Source organism: Xiphophorus hellerii, chromosome 21, assembly GCF_003331165.1.
Source record: "Xiphophorus hellerii strain 12219 chromosome 21, Xiphophorus_hellerii-4.1, whole genome shotgun sequence".
Taxonomy (NCBI): Eukaryota; Metazoa; Chordata; class Actinopteri; order Cyprinodontiformes; family Poeciliidae; genus Xiphophorus; species Xiphophorus hellerii.
Genome location: NC_045692.1, coordinates 8,211,427 through 8,238,981, shown reverse-complemented (window position 1 = coordinate 8,238,981; position 27,555 = coordinate 8,211,427). Strand labels below are relative to the sequence as shown.

Below are 27,555 nucleotides of genomic sequence, written 5' to 3'. Positions count from 1 at the left end.
TGAATTTTCTTCACAAGGTGTTAAAGAAAAATGTTAGAACCTTGTCAAAACATCTTGCACATCAATCTAAACTGTTTGATGAGTACACAGAGAAAGAAGCGGAAAGCAAGGAGATGATGGCAATTCAAGACAGCTACTTTAGAGAGCTAAGGAAAACGTTAAGAGTGTTCAACGTGGCCAATGTGAATAAAAAAGTTAAGGCAGAAGAGGAAAGTGTGAAGGAAGAGGCCGATAAGAATCATAGACTCGAGGAAATGATCAAAACCTTGAGACAGCAGGCGATTAATGTGCCCTTGTTGAAATATCAGTTTCAATGTGCAGTAGATGAGGAACGAAGGCTCAAAGACCTCAACGGCGACTTAGACAAGGTGATTGAGATCTTGACAGAGAGACTTTCGGATCAAACTAAGTGGGAGACCGTTTACCAAGACATCGACAAGAAGGTCAAAAATCTTAAGCAAGTTCACTGTTGTCACTTGAAGAAGTTTGAAGATTTGACAGGAAAAAATATAAAAGTTGGGAGCGAATCGAGGCTTTCCTTGGTTTCACAAGAGAAAAATAAGAATGACAAAATTGTCAAACGCTTACATACTTTCAAGTATAAAATCAATGCTCTCCAGCGGGAATGTACATCCTTTCAACCAAAAATTGAGAGATTTCTGGGGGACCTTAACCCTTATTCTGGAGCTGTGAGATCAAAATCTCTTTCTTCCATTCCTCCCTCAGTGGCCTGGAAGTTAACAGGAAAGACTTCCAAACACAGGGAACCAGAGAAGTTTTCTGAGGAGTCTTCAAGTGAGACAGAGTATGAGGAAAGCGACACAACAGACGAGTCAACAGACGATTCCAGAAAGAAAAGGAGTCATCCAGTACTCACGTTAAGGAAGACACCTGAAATAAGGGCATTTGTAAAGCGCGAGTCAGAGGATGAGTCACCAAAGTCAACAGATTCCTACTCTGATAGTTCAGAAACCATAACAGAGGACACGTCTGACTGCAAAGCATCAACGGATGATTCAACACACTCTTCATCTTCCGACTTGGAGGAGTGGTGGAAGGAGTGGTGGAAGTACTTTTTCTGAGTGAAGGATGGAGAAAGTGTGTAAGTTAGCCGTAATCACAGTTTCTAAATTGAGTGGAAGTTAATGACAAATTCCTAATAGGTGTAGAAATAAAAACCTATTAGACCTAGGTGTCTGATACCTTTTGATATCCTAACTGTTTAGGTTTTCCCCGGGTGCTCCGGTTTGGCTGTTTAAAGAAAAAAGCCTTCCAAACTTCATATTTTGATGATGACACTCCTCAAGCATCCACATCAGCCAGTTCAGAGGTTCCCAAAGGATCCCCCCCCTCCCCCCCCCCACACACACACCACCACCACCCCTCCCCATTGGTTCCTGGGCCCCCCTATGGATTACAATAAAATCCGCCCCATAAAAGAAAAAAATAATAATAAAAAATCAACTGGGCACACACAATGTTCAACCAGACATAAACCTAAACACATATTTTATTTTCAAACTCTACTGAAGTTTATTTCACACTTCAGGTTGCAACAAAGCAAACTACAAACCATCTTTACAGTGAAACACTTTTGTGTAATTGTTGTTGTTTTCTTCATTCATCCATACTGCTTCCCGTTCCCCCTGCCCCCCCTGCAATGACACCGCGCCCCTTGGAGGGGGCGCACCCCACACTTTGGGAACCACTGAGCTCGTTTTACTGTCTGCAAGCAAAAATATGCTATGTCATGTTTACTCAACTCTGTAAAGTAAAACAAATATGTAAAACATAACATTTCATGAAAGCTGCAGTTTGTAAATTATTTGAAACCGTGGACTTGGCCTGTCAATGTGTATTCCTCAATCTCGTCTCCAGCGGCGTGATTATCCGCCTTGTTGCACATGGAGAAACACAGTTACCTTTAAATAAAGGTAAATACCAATGTTGATTTCTTGACATATGCCATGGCTTTTGTGACAGATTGGACATACAATATAAAGATGAATTTTATTTCAAGCAAATAAGTAACAAAAATAAACAAATATTTTAGAAAAAACATAATATATACACAAACATATTCACACACAGAGCTGCAACTGATTTGGTGTCAATGTCACAGCTTTTGTGACATAATCACAGCTTTGTGACATTTGACAGCTTTTGTGACATATGTACTGCTTTCATGACAAATGCCTTGGCTTTTGTGACATATGCCAATGCCATGACTCTTATGACGTGTCATTGCTTTTGTGACATATGATGCAGGTTTTATGACATATGCATGGCTTTTGTGACGCATGCCATTGCCATGTCTTATGACACATTTAGCTGTAAAGCAATCATAAATTACATGTCGTAATTGACGCATGTCAAATGACACGGCTTTTGTGACAGATGCCATAACATATCACACAACTTGAGTGACATATGACTTTTGTGACAGATGCCACTGTGTAAGATTCAATATAGAATATGTATAATTTTTTATTTCACATAAATAAATAACAAAAACAATATATATATATATATATATATATATACTGTATGTTTAAAGTGACGGCATTTACTTCCACATATTAATATCCAAAATACAGCCATTATGATCTCTGTTTACTGACGAGCTGGGCTGCAGTCACACGGCGTTGGAGGTTCCCACTTTAGGATTCATTCTGATCTTTTGTGTTGATATTTCTGTTGTGTGCACGTAAAACCCTGGGGTTATTAATATACATTTTTAAACTCCTATTAAAATAATGACAGTTGTTTTATGAGGTCATGAGGGAATTCTAAAATGATTCATTTTCTCATCAGAGAGTTGTTTTATACAACTAATCAAGCCCTCCCTCGTGCTGGGGGAGGGCTTGATTTAAAAAAAAAAAAAAAAAAACATACAAAAAAACACCCACGTCACCTAAGATATTAGTTAATAATTAACCAGCTGTTAATACAATACCATTATTATTAGATCAAACACTTGTATCAATTTTTCTTGATTTTGAAATAAAATCAACTTTTCTCTCTTTACATCTTTTTGCAGTTGAACTCTTAAAATAATAAAGGGAATTGAAAAGCAGTAGCATGAGTACAGTCATACGGATTTATTCCTAAACCAAGGTGTTGATTTCATTTTCTGAAAACTTATATTTATTCTTCCTTAGTTTCTGAAAGAGGAAGAATAAGCCATTCGCAGCAACTTCAGATTTATTCTTCTGAATGCTCAACATTTGCAGTTGTCACCAGAGGACATGAATTTAATAAGATAGACTTCGATAGTCGGAACATACTATCAAAGTCACATAGTTGCAACATGTGTTGAGAGCTTTTCACACTCCCAACCAGTGTGAACAGCCTCTGACCTCAGAGCCATAGGCGGAAGCTGCGGTGGTGTGCAGGACATTTTGCAACTTTGTTACCTGTCCTGATTGCATGAGTAAAATTTATTTGTTGTGTGTGAAGTAGAGCGAATGAAGCAGCCGCATAGACCGACTAACTCGACTAGCTCACACGCTTTTCTGACCTACATGATGAAAGAATCAGCATAAGTGTCAGCATAAGAAGATCTGAGCCAAAGAGCTTGAAGTGTTTAATTTGATTGTCTCTGTGTGTAACCCACGTAAAATATGGAAGCCCCATTATATGATGTAGCAGCATAGATTCAATTAGTGAAAAAAAGGGGGCGCACCTTTTCTCATGTGTGTTACAGGAGGTCAAAGTGCGTTTCCCTTAAAGACTTACCAGCTGTCTAGAAAGACAGATCAACAAAATATATCTTGTGTTCTCTACAACCTGCTATGTGCTCCAACTCATTTTAATGAATAATAATTTCTACATATAAGGCAGAATTCATTTTCCCAGGTGCTTTGCTTTGCAGGTGAGACTGCTGGTGAAGCTTTACACTACACTGGAGTTATGTTATGCACATTGTTAAGTTGCCTTGTGGCAACCGAAGCGTGCCACAAAACAACAGTTGCAATGTTTTGTAACTGGTCAACAAAACATTTTCAGCATCTTCTCCAGGTTACAACAGAAGCACGTGCTCTTTGAATGTCCATCAAGAGTCATATTAATATATAAAAACAAAATAAATATGTTTAGCTTTCTTGTTTCTTTATTTTTTACTAAAGGAAGAACTTACAGAGGGAAAAGTATTGAATATTGAAATAAAATATTGGATAGGTAAAGTCAGTCTAGTTTTATTCATGATTAATATGAATAACGAACAAAATGTCGATGTGTTAGTGCAAAGCTGCATAGGTGCTCCAGCATAATTACCATGCAAAAGCTACATTGTCAATTTTAAAACAAATCTGTTTTCTTTGTGAGCAAGCAAACCTAAACACAAGTAGGTGGGAATATTCTTCATTATTTAAGTTTTGATGCACAAAAAACAGATGTAATCAATCATTCTTGGACATACCATGTGAACCAAACAAATGAAATGATGCAAAAGAGAAAAATAAATTACATATCAAGTACATTGTTGTTAAAATAGCAAAAAATATGGAGCATTTTAAAATTCCCATGCTTTTTGTGTTTTTAGCTATATTAAATTTAAGATGGCATACATACAGGCTCCTCTGACATGACGATACAAACATATGTACAATTAAAAGTTAATCAGAGTTCTTGAGAACATTTTTCAAAAAGATATTACAGCTTCAGAGATTCACTTCTTGATCATGTAAGCAAAGAGGAAGGACTTTATATCTAATCAGTAAAACACATTCTTTCTACGACTTATCTGAGTTGATATAACAGTTTGAGGACCAAAGATCGATAATAAAAACAATGATACTTATGATAAGACCATGAGACCAGTGGGTTTAAAACTTTCTCCCTCTGCACTCTGTCCAAAATCAACAAGTCAAAATCTTCGGTGCACAAAAAGTCAAGCCTTCTGACATAAAACATGTCATATTTCCTTCACTTGAGCTCAGAGATCTTCTGCAGTGGCAACAGACACCTTGACCTGAGAGTAAACCGTCTCCTGCTGCCTGCTTACCTGTGCTGACATGGAGGAAGCTCTAGGTCTCCTCTGAAGGAAGCCCACTTCTTCATAATGAAGCTTTTCCTCTCTTCCATCGGCCGGTTTTTCAACAGTAGCGTCCTCACCTGTTTGACTCTGCTTTAGAAAGTACATGCGTTTGTTCATGTTGAAGGTGTTGCTAATCGACAATGTGAACGGTGCATTGCTAGACGCAGAAGTTGAACACGTCTCTACCTGAGTCTGTTGTGGAGTTGGACGTTTGCACTTCAAGTGCCTGGAAGACATTAGAGAGCCGTCAGAATAAATTTGCTGAGCTTCAGGAGACTCAGACTAAGAGAGTCAAGGCTGAACTAGCAGGGGAAGAACAACAGTAAAATCACATTGTCATAAATTAAAGCAAGCAAATTAGAAACACCCGGTAAACTTGACATCTAGCCTTTAAAGCTGTGGGTTGAAACTGGAATACCAACGTAGGCCTGGAGAGGTCATTCAAACTCCACTCAGACAGGAAACAACAATCATTCCAGAGCATTTTGCTACAAAGCAACATTACCAATGACTGGCCCGACACACAGCCGCCTGAAACATTACATAATTGTTTTCTATGATGATTAAACTGAAATGTTGTTGTTTCGTAAGTTCAGATCAGTTATGTCTGATACTCACCAAGCACAAACAACAATCAGGCAGATGAACACAATGATTCCCACTAAAATACACTTCCAGTCTGCAGGACTGCCTGTTGGACCTGAGGGGAAAAAACACATCTAAATATTAATTATATATTTTAAAAATTCTCAGGATGGAAATCATTTTTAAGCATTTAAATACACAAGAATGTGGAAAAATGCAATAGTTACCTTTGTTACTTATAGAGATTATTGGTGACATTTGATTCCCCAGGTGATTTGCAGCCACACAGTGAAACTCTCCTCCATCAGTAACATTGAAGCTGTAAATCTGCTCCACAGATACATTCATGGCTCCATGTTTGTTGTTCCTGAACCAGGTGAAGCTGGGTGGAGGTTTGGCTCTGCTGGAGCAGCTCAGCTCCACCCAGCTACCTGCTGACACCAAACCTGATGGACTGATGGATGCTGAGGTGTTTCTAGGAGCATCTGAGGAAAATGAGACACGCATGAACTTTATTGGTCAGAAACAGCTGAACCATGACCTGCTGACAGGATCACTTACATGAAACATTAAGCATTACGGCTTTCACTTCTGTTTTGTTTCCTCCAATCACAGGATATGTGGCAGAACATCTGATGTTGTATCCATCATGTGTGTCTGACAGAGTGATGTTCTCCTGGATTTTAGTTGTAAAGATTCCATCTGTGTTTTTCTCTGTTTGTCTGAGAGAGTCTTGTTGGAGATTCCAGGTGAGTTCAGGAGGTGAGTGTGGACACGGAGTGAAAGCTGAGCAGGTTATAGTGACAGACTGATGCTCCTTCAGGTCAGAGGGAACATCAATGCTGGGACTCCAAGGAGAATCTGGAGTTTTAAAGCAGAATTTTTTAGAAAGTGACCCACTGACCCCAAACACTGCATAGACAAAATCCCTTTTTTTTTGGAAGTCCTGGTTTCAAAAAGGAATAATTGAGATAGGCGATTTAAGAGAGCTTGGGAAAAGGATCTAAATTTTAGTCTCACAGAAGAAGAATGGTATTCGATTCTTAGGAATGGGAAGGAAATGTCAAGGGAACTAAAAACAAGACTGGTGCAATTTAAGATTCTACACAGTTTATACTGGACATCATGTAGACTATACAGGGTTGGTTTATCGGAAACCCCAGTTTGTTGGAAATGTCAGAAAGACAATGGCACACTGGTACATATGTTGTGGGATTCTCCAAAAAATCCAAGATTATTGGTCATCAGTTCACAAAATCTTAGAAAAAATACTTGGCCAGAAAATACCCCTTTGCAGCAGGCTTTATATTCTCAGGGATCCTTCATTATTGGGTCAAATATCTTCCTCTCTTTCGCAGCAGACAGTCGTAATGCTGGGGAGGAAGCTGCTGGTGAGGGAGTGGAAGGGTCCATCTATCCCCTCTCTTACTCATTGGTATAGCTCCCTGGAGGTTATCTTATAGATTGTTCAATAGGGTGGAGGAGTTCAACAGGAAGTGGTCCTGCTACGTCTTACATATGGGTTAAATGGTATTTCCAGCTCAGATGTAATTAGACTAGATGAACTTACTGTAATGCTGTAATTATCTAAATGTATCAGGGTTACGGGGCATTGTTATTTTATGTATGTCAATTTCAGTTGGTGTTTATGTGTCTTGTCAGTTTTTTATTATTATAGTAATCTTGTATTATTATTATTATTATTATTATTGCACTAAGTAATTTCTGTTAACTGTATTGGCTTCAAAGAATCCACAAGGACTAACCATTGTTTAGCAGATGCTAAATTGTGATATGCTAAGTGTAGAATTGTGGCATATTTTTCTGTTGGAAAATCAATAAAATTCAAGTCATGAAAAAAAAGTAGAAAGTGACCCAGTGATTTACGGTTACGGTACATTAACACAGACAACAAAACATTGATAAACAGCCTTTTCAACACTGGACTCATATTACAGAACTTTTAAAGTAAGATTTTCTTACCTTTAACTCTTATCTTAATTGGATTGCTACAAGCTGTTGCTCTGAATGGCCCATTCTCAACTCTGAAGAAGTATCTATCTACGTGACTGGAGTTTAAGTCACGAAACAGAGTGGTGCAGTTTTTCTCTCTCAAGTTTCCAATAATCTCCAGTTGATAGGTGCTATCTGTCCTAGTGCTATTGAAAATAACATTTCTTGGATCACCTTTAAAATCTAAGTTATGTTTCATCCAAATGCCAACAACAGCTCCGCTGTTGTCAAATGTTGTCTGTCCTGTATTAAAGCTACATGGGATTTGCAAACAAGATCCAGTCAGAGCTTCAATCTCCTTCGGTGCAGTGACGGAGAGGGCTGGTGCAGCACGGCTACAGTAATCAGCCAAAACACCTTAAGAAGAGATAAATGATGAACATAATGTGAAGCAGCAACTTCCTGTAGAGAAACATTCACGATTCATAAACTCCAGTTCAGCTGCAGCATGTTAAATGTGAAGTCTTTAAACAAGATTAAGAGCAACCATTTCAGACTAGAAATGGTTCGTGCGATGTCTCTAAATGAAAGGACTCGAACAAACATCTCACCTGGCAGAAGGAAGACACTCAGTAACATGTTGACTGCCAGCATGTTCTCAGACAGAGAACCCTGATGGTCCTTCACGTACAGACAAAGATATGAAAGCTAAAGTCACCACTGGTTTACAAGACTCTAAAAAAACATCACTTCCTTTTTAACAGTTCCAAAATAATGACATTAGACTACAAGTTGAGGATGTGTTGCAAATAAATATGTATTTCTGTTACATTTACACTTTTGCAACATCCTATTGATGCAGAAAGATTATGAGTCACTGGTAAATTCACATCACATGAACAAAAGAGACTATGAACAAACTTAACAGTTGGTTATAAGGAGGTCTGAGTAATTTTGTCTACACTCCTTAAAGTGTAACTTATATACATTTTGTGTTTTTATTGCGACACTTTCTTTCATGAAATTATTTGAAGTTTAAAGACGACAAACAAATTTGCTGTTTAAGCAAACAAAGTCAACTATCTTTATTTCATCGGTCCGAATGACTGATTAGTTTTTAAAAAAAAATAAAATAAAATAAAAACAATGACAGGGTTAAATATGTAAATGCCCACTAAATAGTTTTAACATAAACATAATCATGAAGGTATCTGTTTTTGCCCTGCATATTTATTTAAAATAAAATTTACAAACAGATTTCCGTTAGAGAACATATTTATCTGCAGTGTAAGTTTCATTTCTACTCTATATGGGTGGATAAGCCTTGTGATTACAACAAACCAGGAACGACATTTGAGTTTGAGTTTTGCATGTATAAAAAATTATAGTAGAGCAAAGTCACAACAAAAATGACAAAAAGACAGAATAATGATGTCTAAGTTATCAAGATTGAACTGGATGAGCCTGATGCAGATCATAATGATGCAAATGTTGCAAATATGTAATTTGTAATATTTGTAACATTATCTAGACGTAAAGAATTTTGTCAAATAAGACTGACACCGTAGAGGATGACTATTGTAAACACTTTATAACGATAATGCCTAACGTTTTTCGCTTTTCAATTTACACACAGGTGCTGATTTATGTCTTCATTGGGTCGTTGTGGCAAAAGATGTTTAAAAAAAACAGTACCTGGATTAATAGAGATACAGTGAAGATCTGGAGAAATTCTTATTTAAAAGTTGAACTTGGACTAAAAAGAGCTGAGCAAACAGGGACACTTATTTAAATGTGAGTTTGATATTCCCCTATATAAATTTTATTGGAGTATGTCTTGGGCAAGTCTCAGCATGTTTGTAGTTTTTAAACAATGTTTTTGTTTTTTTTAGCTGTAGCTAAACCTATATAAAACTTGGGAAGAAGCCATGACATCATGGTCTTGGACTTTATGATCGTGGTTCACAATAGTTGGAAGAAAGAAAATGGAGGAAAAACCCCTGTCACATCTTTCTGGCTTTAAGTAGATAGAAATAGTTTTAGGATGTATGATTGGCGCAAAATCGAAGAGTTTGCCTCCTTTTATTTTGAAAGATTTTTACTCCAAACACGTCCGGAGCTGCTTCCGGGTGTCGTGCGGAATTCTCCCGTTGCCAGGTGAGAATTACGGTGTTCTCGCTTCTGACATACATATTTTTTTGTCACCTCTTGGGGGAACTCGAGTTTTTTGGGGTTTTTATCAAAGTCGCCTCTAGAAAGGATGTCTCAGCGTGGTGTTCATGAGTGAGTATGATGTAAATTTCAAAAACAATGTTGATTTATGTTAGTCAACATAGGTCAACTTTCAGATTTAAATCAAGCCCAATCCCAAAATGTTTGCATTGTTGCACACTTTATGATTAGTCAGTGTGGTTTTCGCAGGTCCTTTTATTCGATGAACGCTGTTCACAAACAAGAGCGACGGTGAGCGCCTCCGCTGACCGGCCATTATTGCGCTAAATTGCAATTGGCTCGCTGAGTCAGGAGCGGTCACCGTGCTCCATTGTGCCAACTGGTGGCGAACTGCTGTAACTGCAGTTTCATGCATCTCAGTTCAAGAAGTGCAGCTTATGAATGTAGTTTACAGTCTTTAAATAAAGTAAGAAAAGTGTAATTATTTTAATGTCCATTCTGTCAAAGCATGATATCGATAGATAGACAGACAGACAGACAGACAGAGATGCAAAAATGAGAAGTTATTTTTGCATTAATGTAGGGATTTATTTTGACATCTAAAACTATTTTCTATACGTCTACCATTGTACATTACTACCAATTTGACCAAATGGGACCAAATGCTATCAAATTTAATCAGACCAATCTGAAAGGCCTTGTAATTAACCTCGGTTTATCCAGCTCCAGATATTCGATGATTACACAAGAAGATCGTTAATCCCAAACAAACTCACTGGAGGGCTGGGATTCACTATTTAGTAAAAGCTACTTCAATGCTTTACAGCCTTTTTAAAGAGAGCCTCCTTTATCTGATTTTATTGGTTATTTCATTAGAAAGTATCATAGCAGGTTTTGAAGCAAAGCAGAGTAAACAATATGAGCTACTGCATGTTTATTTCCAACAACAAAGAGTCAGCCAGCTTGAGTAAAATGCACTGCTCCCGTTTCCTTACCCACCCTTAGTTTAAAAGAAGTGGAGGTCGAGTACAGTCCATGGGACGAAGCAGCAAGAATTATCCAGCGGGCCTGGAGAAGATATGTGGTACGTACTTAATGTATTTGTGACAAGTTTTCATACTTGTTTAGCTTTTTCACATTTTGCTGCTTTACAGTCAAAAATCCTCATGAGTTTTATTGGGATTTTTTTTTGTGATCGCTCAACGCAAGGTTTGACTGAATTTTACTTATTTTTTTGCCACATTTTAACCAGTGCCACTTTTTGCTGCAGCCTCAGCCGCGTGTTTTTTGTGTTATATCTACCAGATTTGCACATCTGCACAGTAAAAATTGTGCTTTGCGAAAGAGTTTGAGCTTGGAATACGGATGTTTTTTTTTCATCAGTCCAATATTAAATATTGTTTATGTTCATAGAAATCCTAAAATAATACACTCACATGAAAAAACTATATAAGCACCCTTCTGTGAAAATTTAATCAGTGGAGTGATTGATGACCCTAATCATTAATTGCTTTTAATTTCCGGTGACCGGATGCCCCCCCCTTAAATAAACATTCCTTTGACATCTGTTAAACCGATTAAATTTTGACAGAAGGGTGCTTATATAGTTTTTTCACATGATTCGGGCCCCTGAGTTGTATATGAGATGTAATGTTGCGAAACACATTCATTAAAAAAAGAATATTTATTTTATTTCCCCATCCATTATGAGTAAGATTCTTCATTTGTGCAAAAAAGTAAATACAAATTTAAAAATAATAATAAAACTAAAAAACACAGCTTGATGCTAACATGTCCATGTGTCAGTATGGAGATGGTGTGTTGAACTTGTTTTCTTCTTTTCTTTTTCTTTTTTTAGGGGAATCAATGTAAAGGGGGTCTAAATTAATTGCATGCAACATTTTTTTCAAAACACTGTTGAAAAACAGTCAATCGTTTTCCTTCCACTTCATAATCCTGTGCAACTTCGTGTTAGTCTACCACATAAAATCCCAATAAAATACAAGGTGGTTGTAATATGAAAACAATCCCGACGCTGTCAACAACGCAGTGCAAAGAGGTCTTCAGGCATGTCCGGAAGATGATCAGCCAATGCTATCAGCAGGATCCCAGGTCCCTTCTCCGAACCGTCAATCCTCGAGAGGTAGCGGACTGACAGATCTCGCCAAAACAAAAATATCTCAGTCGAACGCCAAACTATTCAAATCCGACTGTGTCTCACAGGCAGAGCTGCTCGATCCTGCGGCAGGCGTGTTCATCCAATTTCGACTAGGAGGGGTAAGCTGGTAACAGGGGAAAAGTTGGACATAAAACTCCACAAATTCGTGAAAAATGATAATGGAAAAAGATCGTGCGAACGAACCTGCTCATTTTAAGCTTTTACTTTCCATTCAGGTCAATTTTCCTCCCCAGATCTACTACAAGATCTTCACCTACCGGCCCATTGTGGATATAGGAGCAAGCAGCCCAAAGGACTACAATCAGCTCCAGCGCATGAAGTATTTGACTGAAGAGAGGGATCCGACTCTGCAAATGATGGACAGAACGGGCTGGTACCAGCGTGTGGAGAACAACAACTGGAGGCTCTTCTGTTGCAAAGTAAAGAGGGAAAATATATATAAATATACATGTGCATATATTTTCTGGTGATCAGAGAAAGCTTGTCTTTCAGCTTACATGTCTCGCTTCTCCAACAGGCCATTACCAAGAAAAAACCCATAGACTGTTTTGTCACCAAAAAAATAGACTTTCATCCATCGAAGACGCAGCGGATACAGGATGTGAGGAAATGGAAGAAAAGGAGGAAGATTGAGTGGCTGAAGAGGATGTGAGTTATAGCGAGATGCTGCTTGGCAGTTTTAACAAATATCTAAATGAGGCAAACAACAAAAAGCATATATATTTGTAAAAGTTACATATCACAGTTTCGATAAAACATACAAATAAGCGTAAAACTTTCAACTCTTAATTCTATGGTGCTATTCTTGTACCATAGAATTGCACAAAAATCCGTGAGGGACGGCGGAGTCCCTGCTCGAAATTCTGTGAAAGAGGTGCACAGAGCCTTGTGCCAGAAGCCCGTTGAAAGGCTGTTTACATCGTTTTAAACTGTGTGATTGTGAGCGTGAGTGGGAATAAAAATAGCAATAGGTATTTTGTTCCATATAACACAGTAGGAGTGAAACTGGTAAACCTTCTATGGATGCAATTCGATCACAGCTAAAAGATTTTCCCAAATCATATTGCATCTGAATCTGCAAAAAAGAAAAGAAAAAAAATCAATACTTTTTTTTAAAATCTCCAAGTAAAAAAATAGACTTAACTTGGAGAGTTAAGTTAACTCTCCAAATATTCAGTCCACACTTTTACATAAAAACAGATGCCTTAAATATCTCCATTTTAGAGACTTTTTTTTTTTTTTTTTAAATCGCTGGTTTTTCACCAAAGTTCAGTCTCTGGTCTACAAGGTAAAAACAAATAAAGGCTTCTCAGTTGTCTAAAATCTAATAGAGGTGCATTTGATTATTTGTTATCTTCCTGCTACATAAAGGTACAAGGAGGGCCGAGAGGAGGAGCAGGCTCTACAGGAGACTCTGGAGGAGCAGTCCGATCAGTCTGACTTGCTCACAATAGAGAGGAAAACGGCGAAGGACGTGATGCTCTCTATCGAAGACAAAGGAGAAGATGAAATACTGGACTGGGAGCTGGACGAACTGTTGGCCTGGACAAGCAGCCTCAACTTTGAGGAGTGAGCTCTTCAAGCATTTCTTTTCAATGAGCATTTTTACATTGTCCTGTAAAACTAAGGCTGCTTCCACACCATGAGCCAATGGACTTGGTTGGATTGGTCAGATGAAACCTTCCTATCTTCATTCCTGGTTTTTTTTTCACACTCATCGGTCCCTCCTGGATTTTGCACTTGTCTTCATGATTAGCATAAATTTCATGATTAGCATAAATTAGCACCACTGACTTTTTGCCTCAACTACATGTGCTCCATGTAGTTGAAGGTAATTTTTTAAAAGTTTTCAGATCACATATTTGTTTGTAAATCAAAGGTCACATGCCCCCTTTTTGTTTATTTCTCTAATTTCATTTCTCACCTGATGAAATGACAAAGACTATCCTATCCATCTCTGGTGTGAAAGCTCGATTATGTTAAGTTTTGCTTTGATATTTTTGCTTATGCAGGTACATGGAAGAGTGGAAAAACCAGGCCTGCAGTCACACGTCCGAGCCGAACAAAGGTTAACAAATGTCTTTTTACATTTACCTTTTCATCACTGTGCATTTTTAATTTTTTTTAATCAAAATGTGTTTTTTAGTCTTCATGGATTAAATATGCCTTCAAGAAAATCATTTGTGATATTTTACCTCAATGTTCTCTTTTTCCCCCGAAACAGATCGTCCAGCATTAACGCCGATGGTGGATCTGACTCACTTGGGAGTTCCAGTAACTTAGGTCAAACAGAATAAAACTAAGAATGGCTCCAAAAGCTTTACTGGGTATTTACTACATTACATTGTTGCCATTTGTGTGATCAAGTTGTATTTAATTTAAAGTCAATTTACACACAAGTGCTGATTTATGTCTTCATTGGGTCGTTGTGGCAAAATATGTTTAAAACAAACAGTACCTGGATTAATAGAGATACAGTGAAGATCTGGAGCAATTCTTATTTAAAAGTTGAACTTGGACTAAAAAGAGCTGAGCAAACAGGGACACTTATTTAAATGTGAGTTTGATATTCCCCTATATAAATTTTATTGGAGTATGTCTTGGACAAGTCTCAACATGTTTGTAGTTTTTAAACAATGTTTTTTTTTTTTTTTTTAAAGATAATAGTTAGAAACCTACATTTTTGCCACTATTTAAAGTACTTTCTTCTTGAAGCTATTGTGTTCACTACTCTTTCCTGTCCGTGGCTCTGCTGTGATACAGAGAGAAAAAAAACATATCGGTGCCTTTTAGAGTGGTGTCTTAAAATAGATGTCCAGTAGTGACTTCATTTAAGGAAACTGTAGCTAAACCTATATAAAACTTGGGAAGAAGCCATGACATCATGGTCTTGGACTTTATAATCGTGGTTCAGAATAGTTGGAAGAAAGAAAATGGAGGAAAAACCCCTGTCACATCTTTCTGGCTTTAAGTAGATAGAAATAGTTTTAGGATGTATGATTGGCGCAAAATCGAAGAGTTTGTCTCCTTTTATTTTGAAAGAGTTTTACTCCAAACACGTCCGGAGCTGCTTCCGGGTGTCGTGCGGAATTCTCCCGTTGCCAGGTGAGAATTACGGTGTTCTCGCTTCTGACATACATTTTTTTTTTTTTTTTTTGTCACCTCTTGGGGGAACTCGAGTTTTTTGGGGGGTTTTTTTTCGTTTTTTTTAAAGTCGCCTCTAGAAAGGATGTCTCAGAGTGGTGTTCATGAGTGAGTATGATGTTAATTTCAAAAACAATGCGTCAAAATGGGATTTATGTTAGTCAACATAGGTCAACTTTCAGATTTAAATCAAGCCCAATCCCAAAATGTTTGCATTGTTGCACACTTTATGATTAGTCAGTGTGGTTTTCGCAGGTCCTTTTATTCGATGAACGCTGTTCACAAACAAGAGCGACGGTGAGCGCCTCCGCTGACGGCCATTATTGCGCTAAATTGCAATTGGCTCGCCGAGTCAGGAGCGCTCACCGTGCTCTATTGTGCCAACTGGTGGCGAACTGCTGTAACTGCAGTTTCATGCATCTCAGTTCAAGAAGAAGAAGTGCAGCTTATGAGTGTAGTCTACAGTCTTTAAATAAAGTAAGAAAAGGGAGGGGGTGTAATTATTTCTAATGTCCATTCTGTCACAGCAAGATATCTACAGACAGACAGACAGACAGAGATGCAAAAAAGAGAAGTTATTTTTGCATTAATGTAGGGATTTATTTTGATATCTAAAACTATTTTAATACATACATACATAGTCTTGTACATCCGTAAATAAATATTTATATCTCGTAGAGCACTTCTGGATAGATGCAAACTACATCTCTTTGCTTGTACTTGTGACAGTGCAATGACAATAAAGTTGAATTCTATTTTCTATACGTCTACCATTGTGTATTACTACCCATTTGACCAAATGGGACCAAATGCTATCAAATTTAATCAGACCAATCTGAAAGGCCTTGTAATTAACCTCGGTTTATCCAGCCCCAGTTATTCGACGATTACACAAGAAGATCGTTAATCCCAAACAAACTCACTGGAGGGCTGGGATTCACCATTTAGTAAAAGCTACTTCAATGCTTTTGAGCCTTATGTACAAAGAAATATGAGAAATGCCAGATGAAATGGAACCAGAGTAAACAATATGAGCTACTGCATGTTTATTTCCAACAACAAAGAGTCAGCCAGCTTGAGTAAAATGCACTGCTCCCGTTTCCTTACCCACCCTTAGTTTAAAGGAAGTGGAGGTCGAGTACAGTCCATGGGACGAAGCAGCAAAAATTATCCAGCGGGCCTGGAGAAGATATGTGGTACGTACTTAATGTATTTGTGACAAGTTTTCATATTTGTTTAGCTTTTTCACATTTTTCTGCTTTATAGTCAAAAATCCTCAAGAGTTTTATTGGGATTTTTTTTTTGTGATCGCTCAACGCAAGGTTTGACTGAATTTTTTTAATTTTTTTGCCACATTTTAACCAGTGCCACTTTTTGCTGGAGCCTCAGCTGCGTGTTTTTTGTGTTATATCTACCAGATTTGCACATCTGCACAGTAAAAACTGTGCTTTGCAAAAGAGTTTGAGCTTGGAATACGGATGTTTGTTTTTTTTTCCATCAGTCCAATATTAAATATTGTTTATGTTCATAGAAATCCTAAAATAATACACTCACCTGATTCGGGCCTCTGAGTTGTACATGAGAATTAATGTTGCGAAATACATTCATTAAGAAAAGAATGTTTAACTTTCTTCATTTGTGCAAAAAAGTAAATACAACTTTAAAAATAATAATAATAAAAAAAAATACACAGCTTGATGCTAACACATCCATGTGTCAGTATGGAGATGGTGTGTTGAACTTGTTTTCTTCTTTTCTTTTTTTAGGGGAATCAATGTAAAGGGGGTCTGAATTAATTGCATGCAACATTTTTTCAAAAAAACTGGTGAAAAACAATCAATCGTTTTCCTTCCACTTCGTAATCCTGTGCAACTTCGTGTTAGTCTACCACATAAAATCCCAATAAAATACAAGGTGGTTGTAATATAAAAACAATCCCGACGCTGTCAACAACGCAGTGCAAAGAGGTCTTCAGGCATGTCCGGAAGATGATCAGCCAATGCTATCAGCAGGATCCCAGGTCCCTTCTCCGAACCGTCAATCCTCGAGAGGTAGCGGACTGGCAGATCTCGCCACAACATAAATATCTCAGTCGAACGCCAAACTATTCAAATCCGACTGTGTCTCACAGGCAGAGCTGCTCGATCCTGCGGCAGGCGTGTTCATCCGATTTCGACTAGGAGGGGTAAGCTGGTAACAGGGGAAAAGTTGGACATAAAACCCCACAAATTCGTAAAAGTGATAATGGAAAAAGATCGTGCGAACGAACCTGCTCATTTTAAGCTTTTACTTTCCATTCAGGTCAGTTTTCCTCCTCAGGTCTACTACAAGATCTTCACCTACCGGCCCATTGTGGATATATGCGCAAGCAGCCCAAAGGACTACAATCAGCTCCAGCGCATGAAGTATTTGACTGAAGAGAGGGATCCGACTCTGCAAACGACGGACAGAACGGGCTGGTACCAGCGTGTGGAGAACAACAACTGGAGGCTCTTCAGTTGCAAAGTAAAGAGGGAAAATATATATAAATATACATGTGCATATATTTTCTGGTGATCAGAGGAAGCTTGTCTTTCAGCTTACATGTCTCGCTTCTCCAACAGGCCATTACCGAGGATGAACCCATAGACTGTTTTGTCACCAAAAAAATAGACTTTCATCCGTCGAAGTTGCAGCGGATACAGGATGTGAGGAAATGGAAGAAAAGGAGGAAGATTGAGTGGCTGAAGCGGATGTGAGTTATAGCGAGATGCAGTTTAACAGTTTTAACTAGTTTTAACATATATCTAACTAAGGCAAACAACAAAAAGCATATGTACTGTATTTGTCGAAGTTACATATCACAATTTCGATAAAACATACAAGTAACCGTGAAACTTTCAACTCTTAACTGCATCTGGTGCTTTTCGTTCATGTTTTGTGAAATCTTTCCTTCTTACTGAATTAACAACTGAATTCAACATGTTACATGTACAGATATCTGTATTTTAACTATAAGTGTGTTTGGCCAGCAGGTGGCAGTGACATCAACATTAACGAGATTAAAATTCACTGCAAGGACAATTCGATCACAGCTAAAGGATTTTTTAAAAAGCATATTGCATCTTCATCTGCAAAATAACTTTTTTATCAATGCTTTTTTTAAAATCTCCAAGTTAAAAAAAACTTAGCTTGGAGAGTTAACTCTCCAAATATTCAGTCCACACTTTTACATAAAAACAGATGCCTTAAATATCTCCATTTTAGAGACTTTTTTTTTTTTTAATTGCTGGTTTTTCACCAAAGTTCAGTCTCTGGTCTACAAGGTAAAAACAAATAAAGGCTTCTCAGTTGTCTAAAATCTAATAGAGGTGCATTTGATTATTTGTTATCTTCCTGCTACATAAAGGTACAAGGAGGGCCGAGAGGAGGAGCAGGCTCTACAGGAGACTCTGGAGGAGCAGTCCGATCAGTCTGACTTGCTCACAATAGAGAGGAAAACGGCGAAGGACGTGATGCTCTCTATCGAAGACAAAGGAGAAGATGAAATACTGGACTGGGAGCTGGACGAACTGTTGGCCTGGACAAGCAGCCTCAACTTTGAGGAGTGAGCTCTTCAAGCATTTCTTTTCAATGAGCATTTTTACATTGTCCTGTAAAACTAAGGCTGCTTCCACACCATGAGCCAATGGACTTGGTTGGATTGGTCAGATGAAACCTTCCTATCTTCATTCCTGTTTTTTTTTTTCACACTCATCGGTTCCTCCAGGATTTTGTACTTGTCTTCATGATTAGCATAAATTTCATGATTAGCATAAATTAGCACCACTGACTTTTTGCCTCAACTACATGTGCTCCATGTAGTTGAAGGTAATTTTTTAAAAGTTTTCAGATCACATATTTGTTTGTAAATCAAAGGTCACATGCCCCCTTTTGTTTATGTCTCTAATTTCATTTCTCACCTGATGAAATGACAAAGACTATCCTATCCATCTCTGGTGTGAAAGCTCGATTATGTTAAGTTTTGCTTTGATATTTTTGCTTATGCAGGTACATGGAAGAGTGGAAAAACCAGGCCTGCAGTCACACGTCCGAGCCGAACAAAGGTTAACAAATATCTTTTTACATTTACCTTTTCATCACTCTGTTTTTTTTTTTTGTTTGTTTGTTTGGGTTTTTTTAATCAAAATGTGTTTTTTAGTCTTCATGGATTAAATATGCCTTCAAGAAAATCATTTGTGGTATTTTACCTCAATGTTCTCTTTTTCCCCTGAAACAGATCGTCCAACATAACGATGGTGGATGTGACTCACATGGGAGCTCCAGTAACTTAGGTCAAACAGAATAAAACTAAGAATGGCAACTGGACTCTGTCTCCAAAAGCTTTACTGGGTATTTACTACATTACATTGCTGCCATTTGTGTGATCAAGTTGTTTTTAATTCACCACTCTCTGTGAGTTTATGTTGTAAATAAGATTATTTACGCATCCAATTTGAACTATATTCAGAATTTGAATTTCAGAAGAGGTGAGAAAAAGTAAAAATTCATCTACTCTTTTCAGTTTCTTTAGACTTATTGTTCCACAAGTTTTTTTTTTGCACAAACAAAAATACAATGTTCCATTTGTTTAGCTCTGACCTTTGGGTTTTTAAAAAAAATCTCAGATCCTCTCAAAATATAAATGGTATCACTTTTAACAAATGTTTTTTTTTTACAAATGTGTTAATATAATATAATGATATGTATTTTAAACGTATCTTACAGAATATAATAGCCAACCAAGAAGTAAAATTTCATTAATTTGAACTTAAAGAACAATGGATTTGTTGGATCTCTGTAATGTTTTCTGCTTATAATCCTAGCAGCTCTGTTTTGCAAAATAAAATCAATTTGTATATGCTTTACATGCATCCCCCTAAACTTCTACTCATAGGAAAGGGTCAGTGAATTGTATAATACCAACATTTTACTCTCACGTGGGGACTCGAGAATTATCTGTATATAAAGTTATTTTTTAAGTTCTTATTGAATATATCTTTGCACGACTTTTTAAAGTCATATTTATAGGAAAAGAGATGCAACAATAGACTGACTCTATGTTCTTTTAAGGCACAATGTTTTTCCGTTATTTTGTCACCTCACATGTTTTGGATAATATCCACCACTAAAAATAATGAGAAGTACTAAAAAGTTGAAAATATTTTGTAATATTTTCTGTGTAAACAAGAGCAATCAAAAAGTTAAAACAAAGAACAAAAGAGGGGGCACCCGGATTTGAACCGGGGACCTCTTGATCTGCAGTCAAATGCTCTACCACTGAGCTATACCCCCGTTGTTCCTCACATTTTAATCTTCTTCTATTAACCATATGTCGGCCATGTATGGAAGGAGCAGTGATGAAATATGGGACTCATGTCTTTCAATAAAAGCGGAATTTTATTAAAACAGACTGTGTGATGACAGCACTACAAAATCTCGTGAAAATATCGCATGCATTACGAAGCAGTTTTGTAAGGGCGGAGCTTCGACCGGATGTTTCGCCTATACCACTCGACGCAAGCGGATGTACAAGCGTGTGAAAAGGAAAGTGCAAGGCAAGAAGACACAATGGTACTGTGGCATGTTTATATCACTTTTTAAATCTTACCGTAGGCGACAGATTCAAGGCCATTGCGTTATTTTATGTACATTTATACATTGTATTGTCATGCCCTACGTAGCGGTTCGTCTGATCATGTTGTGGAGCTGAGTCGTGAATTTGATTAGTCACTCGAGCTAATGCTAAATTAGCGCTAATGCTAACAACGATGTCATCCTGGACTTTCTCATATAAAGTCAGCTCCGAATGTTTGCATGCATGTTGTGTTAGTTTATTGTGAGCAGATATGAAGGTTGGATGTGTTTTTTTTTAATATATATATATATATTTGTGCGTCACAGAACAGCCGCGGACTCCGTTCTCAGCTTAAAGACAGCGTACCTGTGGCCGGACTGTGTCCACAGGGAGCTTATGGGGTGCAGGACTCTCTGCGGAGCGGGTAAGACACTATGGGATATATATTTGCATAATTCATATTACATAATACATCATTTTTCTCTGCAACAGCTTCACGAGTGTAAAGAATGAGCTTCTTCCAAGCCACCCACTGGAGCTGTCAGAAAAGAATGTAAGTTATCTAGTTTGTGTCCTTTTCAGTTTCATCCTCATGGCTCCAGCTTTAAAAGATACCCTGGGTAAGACCCCTTCATTGGCAGCTCAACAAATGCCTGTATGTATGCGGCAAATATATATATTTTGAGTCGGTATTTAAATTACTGGAAAGGAGTTTGGAAATACGTTTTCAGTAATACACACACACACACAAACTACCTAGAAACCTATTATTACAACACTCTCCACAGTATGAGAAATGTTGAATGTGTTATTATTTTTATGTTTTTGTTCCAGTTTTTAAATTCATTTTGTTTCACCCTTTTCACTTAGAAATTTAAGTTTGAGAAGTGTGAATCGGGAATAACTAATAAAATGGAAAAGCTGCAGGTTTCTGACCAATCCTGAGCTGTTAATCAGTTTGTTTTTTTCATATTTTAACTATTCTATCTTAATGCCACAAAATACAACATGTGTGCCACCAGTAGCACTTCGACTACAGTTTGAGAACCATCAATATTCAAATTCAACGTATTTCGTTCATCCCAAATGAAAAAATAAATGTCGTCCTAACTCATTTCCTCCCAGCATCCTCAAAGAGTCATTGTGGATGGTCACTCTGTGGGCAGGAAGGATATCCAGTAGCAGTCAGTCTCGCAGCGAATCTGAAGAGACCTCTGACTGAAGACTGTTGCTTTGTAACAGTTTCGTGACTGTCGTGACATTTTAGCGGCTCGGTTACCTTCAGAGATGATATTCCGCTTTGTCCTGGATGACCAGCAGTTGTTGGCAAATGCTGCTAATCCACCTCATTTGCTTTTGCTCCTCCTCTTTAAAACCGCCGTCTGGCTATATGTGCCTGCAGGCTGATTACCGCGGTGTCTCTCTGTGGTTTGCAGTTCCAGCTTAACCAGGACAAGATGAATTTCTCTACGCTCAGAAACATCCAGGGTCTTCACGCTCCACTCAAATTGCAGATGGAGTACAGAGCAGCCAGACAGGTAAGGGCAATCCACCCCGTTGACAGCCCCTTCCCTTTAGCCTCCCTGTTTTTATATCTTTTTTTTTAAAGTCTCCTCTTATCAGTCCTGATGAAAGGTGCTTCTTTGTTCCAGATCCAGCGTCTGCCCTTCTTACCCAGCTCCAACCTGGCTCTGGACACCCTGCGAGGAAGCGATGAGTGCATCGGCTTCGAGGACGTCCTCTGCGGTTAGTGTCTCCTTCCTCAGTGAAGACTTTACTTCAGAAAAGATTGATCAATCAATCAATCAATCTTAAATAGGTTAAACAATAAAGTCCAAGGCATGTGTCCTGTGCAGGTTGTTTAGTGGTTCAGAGTCGGGTTTTGCTTACGTGAGTCTGATTGAACGCCGATCAGGGTCAACATAAAGCCTGACCACCTGTCTGTCTGTCTGTCTGCAGATCCAGGCCAGAGTGAAGTGATGGGCGAGCCTCACATGATGATCGAATACAAACTGGGATTGCTGTGAAAGCTGCTGGACGTCGAAAATACACAACAAGTTTAGGTTACTTTCTCCAAAATATATTTGATTGTCCATTCCAGGTCAGAAGTCATCAGCTGGGCTGCTGCAGAGTTGTTTTTAGACACGTGTTAAGCAGAAGGTGGGCCAGATGTAAATGAAACAGAGAGAGTTATAGCAGTCACTCGAACCGGTTTTCATGGCTCCTTTTTTGTTGTGTTTGAATCTGGTTAATATTTCTAATAAATGACATTCTTCTTCATGGTGTGGTTTCATTTCTCCAACTATTAAACTCTCAAAGCAGGACTTTGGCTCCTGTTACGTATCTACAGTTTTATATAGTCATTAAAATTACACTAATCAGGTAAACTATTGTCTCTACAGAACTTTTTCATCCAATCATAAACATTGAAATAAAGTTTTAACATCTTTGCCCAGCTATAAGTAGCAATACTGTGTTTTATATAATAGGCAAATTACTGCATAATCAAGAGTAAGCACAAGGATACAGACTTATTTTAAATCTACTGCAAGCATTTGCCTTTAGAAGTCATCTAATTAATAAATGCAAATTTAAGAAAGCCCCAAGGAGTTTGCTACAAGAAGACAAACATTCAAGGTGCGGATTAAACCAAAATAAAACTTCATGACCTACACGCAAGGCGATGGGAGAAGGAGAAAGAGACGTTGTTCCAAGCTGATGAAGCTAAATACGAGAAACACCAGTAAATAAACAAATTGAGACTGAGTCAAGGTAACTTATGGATGTGTGCCTCTATCGAAATGACTAATTTCATTGTAAAGCATCGTTGATGGTTCTGAAAAGAGCTACACTAGTTCGGTGTCATTTCATTTCACCAACTTTCTTAAAAATAAAATGAATCATTAAGACAAAAGGCTAGTCTATACCGGCGGTGAGGGAGGGGAGAGAAGAAACGTAGAAGTTCTGTTACTCACTGTAGCAATCAATTGAAACCTCACCGCCTTCGGACCAACCAGGAAGAAATCTGTCACTGACACGTATATATAACACCAAATTCTTCTACTAACTACTAAATGGTTTTGGTTTTATTTTCAGAAGGTTTTCGCATGTTTTTTAAAGTACTTTAAATGTGTAGATCAATAACTTACTTTAAAAGGCGACTTAAAATTCCCAGTGGTTAAAACTACACAGTTTTCACGGTCATAAACCTCTTCTCAGGACGCTTTGCATGCTGGGAATAATACGTACGTATGCAGGGTGTTAGTCTCAGGCAACCATACGTAAGCTAGTCCGCCATGTTGTGAGTGGCAGGTTCATTCCGAAAAGTATGGAAATAACATGTGCATTCCAGAACTAATGATAATGACACGAAATATTTCTTCTTTTAGGTTTACAAAATATGTTTTCTTAGTATAAATTAATATAACAATAAGGATTTAGTTTGAGCTTATCAAACTGCTCTCTACAATTAGGTATTGCAATCTGGACCCATTTATTTCTCGGAAGATCAGCTTGTTTCAGACCATAGCCTCTTCAACTGGTTAACAGTCTTCTAAAATCAGCATTTAAATACGAAAACGTAAACAATTAAGTGATTTATTACAGTTTCTTATGTATACTTACTTGGAAACCGTTGTGTCTTAAAACTTTTAGAAATTCATTGTCTGATGGCGTGAGAGGGACAGCTTACTCTCCGGCCACAAGATGGCAGTATAAATCCACATTTTATTTGAACCTGTCAGCTCATTTATAACCCGCCTTCTGATCTGGTAAAATGGCAGTAAATGGGTCCAGTGCTTATAAAGATTTAGAGCCAAAGCAGGTTCTTGACATGTGCTGTATAACAGTGGCCCTGTTTGCTCTCCGACATAAAGTTGCCAGAAGCTGCTAAAGAAATGGTTTAACAAGCACTAGGGGAAATCCAGACCTAAGAAAATGTGATGAAGTGTTCGAATCTATGCAAGACGAGGTCAGAAGATTGCGTTTCTTAGACAGTACAAGTTGAAGGAAATTGGTTCACGTGATAAGGTTAATATACCCCAAACAGTTTGTACTTTTCTATTGTGGAAACATTTCAGATTTTAAGGAGAAAAGTAAAAATGTTCTGAATAAAGATCATGTTGCTTTGTGCTAGAACCAAAAAGAGTCTATATTCAATACGCTGTAGCAGAAGTCTTTCTCACATTTTTCCCTTTTAAACCAATTTTTAAAAGGTTGCATTTAAGACCCGTCTTATAATCATTGCTTATATTCTGTAAGTGACTGGTGGCACTTATGGTGACGTCCAAACAATTACAAGATAAAACTCTACCAGTTTTATGGATCTAAAGACTGAAATTGAATGCTTTTGTAATGCGCCATTTTATTTCAGCTGTCAGTTGAATTAAAGGAGCATAAAACTTTTTTTAAGAGAGCTTTTCAGCCGAGTGAGGCAAACAAAATGAATCAAACAAGCAAAAACCAGGAAAACGGTGTACCGCAGGCGTCAACATATCAAAATAGAGGACTAAAAGAAACGACTATGCAATTGAAAACATTATGTAGAACAAGCGAAATAAACAAATGGGCAGAGAAAGCAGGCTGTGCTGATGATATAATCTAGACTAGAGAGAAGCTTCTGCCTGAACTCCTGCAGCTTCATTGTCAAACTGTCCTCCCACATACCTCCAAACATAGGCTTTGTCAGTGTTTAAAAGTGCGCACTTGGCAAGACCTAGATGTAGGTCAGTATCTTGTACACTAAGAATCTGGTGGTAAAGTTTCCTGCTCACTCAGTGTCCTGACATGATGCACAGTGCTGCTCCACTTTCAACCTTGTCTTCCTCTTTGTGGAAACACTTTCCTTATAGATATGAGGGAAGAAAAATGTTTTCATATATTTATATGTTTAAATGTGGAACCGGGCGGGCAGTAACAAAGTACATTTATTTGGGCTCAGTATTTAAGTACACTCTTAGGGAATTAGTTCTTTACTTGAGTAGCATAAAGTTGCACACTACACATCCTTTTCGGTAGGTGGCGATATGCAACTTCAGGGCTGCGAGGAGAATAATAATATACTGTATATACTGTATGTAGCCCTGTGGTAAACTGAGGTTACTGTAATGACGTATGTTGAGGTTAATAGAAATCTTACATAGTTCAAGACAAGACCGAAATATATTAAAAGTGAACGTTTATTTACTAATGCATAACATTGGTGATAACTATGGATTTCATATTCTTGTCTGTGGAAGAAATACAGCAGTATTTTCCTTTACTTTAATATTTCAATAATTTAAAGGGTAAAGGTAGCTATTAAGTAATTTGCTTACTTAGTAGCCTAATTAAAACCGTATTATTTGTAAATCAACTAAGAGCATTATTTTATGTAAATATTGCAATTGAAAGAAGTATTAGTGTGATATAAGATGCACTGTGTGTTTTATTTGGCTTTGCCATTTGATTGGTCACTGAGACAGTCCGTCCGGTGCGTGACTCGTGATTGGTGGAGAGAAGAGGAGGCGGGAGGAGGAAGGACAGGAGAACCGTGATGGTAGAGAACGGAGGGCGAGACTAGCGTACAAGAAGTGAAGAAAACACACTCAAGGGAGAGAAAAACTGGACAACAGTACGGAAGAGGACGAAATTCGGGAGACGTTAGAAGAACTTGGTCGCCGCGAGAGGGACGGGACCAGAGGAGGTGGACGCAAGTAGTCCTGACGAGTTTTGAGCTAAGCTAAGTGAGCTAAGCTAAGTGAGCTAAGCTACGTGAGCTAGCCGCTTCAGCACCACGCGTTCAGCTGCGTTCAACGGAAGTCGAGGAGAGGACGAGTGACTTGCAACGCTCTCAATGTTTTGCAAGTGACTTGCAACGCTCTCAATGTTTTGCAAGTGAATTTCGACTCATTGTTTTTCTAACAGGCCTCCAACGTTTTCACACTTTCCTGGAGGTCGTGAGTAACAAACTGACTGGGTTATATTTCGTTTAGAACTGTATATTGATATAATTGGACATTTCTTGTTCTGTCCTGGTGCTGTGAAAAAACAAAAAAGGGTGGCCGTTAATATTTTATTTATCCTGCCTTATGTAAAGAGGTTTATGTTTATTTAGATCCTTTTGAATGGTCTTTCAACCACAAAGCTACGGTGGTGACTAAATAATAGGTTTTCTGTCATTTCAGTTTAATAAAGTTAGGCTGAATCATTTTGCCCAAAATTTCGACATTCCTCTGGGTTGTATTTGTCATAAGGTAGGTCATTGGTGCCGCACACCGATTGGGGTACCGGACTGATGTCGAGCCCAAGCACCCTCCATTTTAGTTTTCTCGAATAGAATGGAAAAAGGTGCTACATATATATATATATATATATATATATATATATATATATATATATGTATACAGTACAGACCAAAAGTTTGGACACACCTTTTAATTCAATGAGTTAAAAGTGTGTAGATTCACACTGAAGGCATCAAAACTATGAATAACACATGTGAAAATATGCCATCCATCCATCCATCCATCTTCTTCCGCTTATCCGAGGTCGGGTCGCGGGGGTAGCAGCTTCAGAAGGGAGGCCCAGACTTCCCTCTCCCCAGCCACTTCTTCTAGCTCCTCCGGGGGAATCCCGAGGCGTTCCCAGGCCAGCCGAGAGACATAGTCCCTCCAGCGTGTCCTGGGTCTTCCCCGGGGCCTCCTCCCGGTGGGACGTGCCCGGAACACCTCACCAGGGAGGCGTCTAGGAGGCATCCTGACCAGATGCCCGAGCCACCTCAACTGGCTCCTCTCGATGTGAAGGAGCAGCGGCTCTACTCTGAGTCCCTCCCGGATGACTGAGCTTCTCACCCTATCTCTAAGGGAGAGCCCAGCCACCCTACGGAGAAAACCCATTTCGGCCGCTTGT

The 27,555-nt window shown here is 38.3% G+C and overlaps 4 protein-coding genes and 1 non-coding gene across 9 annotated transcripts; 3 read left to right on the top strand and 2 right to left on the bottom strand.

Moving 5' to 3' along the window:
• Nucleotides 1-4,936: 4,936 nt before the first annotated feature.
• Nucleotides 4,937-8,215, bottom strand: LOC116712259 (sialic acid-binding Ig-like lectin 13). Its single transcript, XM_032552141.1, has 6 exons — nt 8,188-8,215; nt 7,607-7,993; nt 6,185-6,484; nt 5,851-6,108; nt 5,657-5,738; nt 4,937-5,264 (listed from the first exon to the last, which is right to left on the bottom strand). The coding sequence occupies exons 1-6, from the start codon at nt 8,213-8,215 to the stop codon at nt 4,937-4,939; spliced, it is 1,383 nt and encodes a 460-aa protein (XP_032408032.1).
• Nucleotides 8,216-11,612: 3,397 nt separating this feature from the next.
• Nucleotides 11,613-14,248, top strand: LOC116712043 (uncharacterized protein C11orf65 homolog). 2 transcript variants are annotated; one of them, XM_032551741.1, is made up of 7 exons: nt 11,613-11,891; nt 11,972-12,025; nt 12,143-12,346; nt 12,445-12,575; nt 13,299-13,496; nt 13,940-13,995; nt 14,152-14,248. In XM_032551741.1, the coding sequence occupies exons 1-7, from the start codon at nt 11,766-11,768 to the stop codon at nt 14,208-14,210; spliced, it is 828 nt and encodes a 275-aa protein (XP_032407632.1). In that variant the 5' UTR covers nt 11,613-11,765; the 3' UTR covers nt 14,211-14,248. The 2 variants fall into 2 exon arrangements, with proteins under 2 accessions (XP_032407632.1, XP_032407631.1); XM_032551740.1 differs by having other exon boundaries at nt 11,740-12,025.
• A 688-nt stretch (nt 14,249-14,936) lies between these two features.
• LOC116712009 (uncharacterized protein C11orf65 homolog) lies at nt 14,937-19,684 on the top strand. 4 transcript variants are annotated; one of them, XM_032551672.1, is made up of 9 exons: nt 14,937-15,179; nt 16,189-16,267; nt 17,030-17,122; nt 17,203-17,256; nt 17,373-17,576; nt 17,675-17,805; nt 18,460-18,657; nt 19,101-19,156; nt 19,326-19,684. In XM_032551672.1, the coding sequence occupies exons 1-9, from the start codon at nt 15,157-15,159 to the stop codon at nt 19,382-19,384; spliced, it is 897 nt and encodes a 298-aa protein (XP_032407563.1). In that variant the 5' UTR covers nt 14,937-15,156; the 3' UTR covers nt 19,385-19,684. The 4 variants fall into 4 exon arrangements, with proteins under 4 accessions (XP_032407563.1, XP_032407560.1, XP_032407562.1 ...); XM_032551671.1 differs by having other exon boundaries at nt 14,939-15,179; nt 17,391-17,576; nt 19,330-19,680; XM_032551670.1 differs by having other exon boundaries at nt 14,939-15,179; nt 19,330-19,680.
• Nucleotides 19,685-20,312: 628 nt separating this feature from the next.
• On the bottom strand, nt 20,313-20,384 carry trnac-gca (transfer RNA cysteine (anticodon GCA)). Its single transcript has one exon. It is a non-coding gene; the product is annotated as a tRNA-Cys (tRNA).
• Nucleotides 20,385-20,528: 144 nt separating this feature from the next.
• On the top strand, nt 20,529-22,947 carry pomp (proteasome maturation protein). Its single transcript, XM_032552202.1, has 6 exons — nt 20,529-20,663; nt 20,994-21,091; nt 21,160-21,220; nt 22,104-22,205; nt 22,320-22,413; nt 22,627-22,947. Exons 1-6 carry the CDS (start codon nt 20,586-20,588, stop codon nt 22,692-22,694), a joined length of 501 nt encoding a protein of 166 aa, XP_032408093.1. The 5' UTR covers nt 20,529-20,585; the 3' UTR covers nt 22,695-22,947.
• Nucleotides 22,948-27,555: the final 4,608 nt, after the last annotated feature.

Excerpts from the sequence above, each read along its gene's own strand:
- LOC116712259 (XM_032552141.1), bottom strand. The coding sequence starts at position 8,215 with ATGTTACTGAGTGTCTTCCTTCTGCCAG. Across the intron at positions 6,485-7,606 it reads AATTAAGATAAGAGTTAAAG|ATTCTCCTTGGAGTCCCAGC; the intron begins GTAAGAAAATCT and ends TTAAAACTCCAG. Across the intron at positions 6,109-6,184 it reads CGTAATGCTTAATGTTTCAT|ATGCTCCTAGAAACACCTCA; the intron begins GTAAGTGATCCT and ends CATTTTCCTCAG.
- LOC116712043 (XM_032551740.1), top strand. The coding sequence starts at position 11,840 with ATGCTATCAGCAGGATCCCAGGTCCCTTCTCCGAACCGTCAATCCTCG. Across the intron at positions 12,576-13,298 it reads ATTGAGTGGCTGAAGAGGAT|GTACAAGGAGGGCCGAGAGG; the intron begins GTGAGTTATAGC and ends TGCTACATAAAG. Across the intron at positions 13,996-14,151 it reads CACGTCCGAGCCGAACAAAG|ATCGTCCAGCATTAACGCCG; the intron begins GTTAACAAATGT and ends CCCCCGAAACAG.
- LOC116712009 (XM_032551669.1), top strand. The coding sequence starts at position 16,219 with ATGGGACGAAGCAGCAAAAATTATCCAGCGGGCCTGGAGAAGATATGT. Across the intron at positions 17,123-17,202 it reads GAACCGTCAATCCTCGAGAG|GCAGAGCTGCTCGATCCTGC; the intron begins GTAGCGGACTGG and ends TGTGTCTCACAG. Across the intron at positions 17,577-17,674 it reads GGAGGCTCTTCAGTTGCAAA|GCCATTACCGAGGATGAACC; the intron begins GTAAAGAGGGAA and ends CTTCTCCAACAG.
- pomp (XM_032552202.1), top strand. The coding sequence starts at position 20,586 with ATGTTTCGCCTATACCACTCGACGCAAGCGGATGTACAAGCGTGTGAA. Across the intron at positions 22,206-22,319 it reads AGTACAGAGCAGCCAGACAG|ATCCAGCGTCTGCCCTTCTT; the intron begins GTAAGGGCAATC and ends TCTTTGTTCCAG. Across the intron at positions 22,414-22,626 it reads CTTCGAGGACGTCCTCTGCG|ATCCAGGCCAGAGTGAAGTG; the intron begins GTTAGTGTCTCC and ends GTCTGTCTGCAG.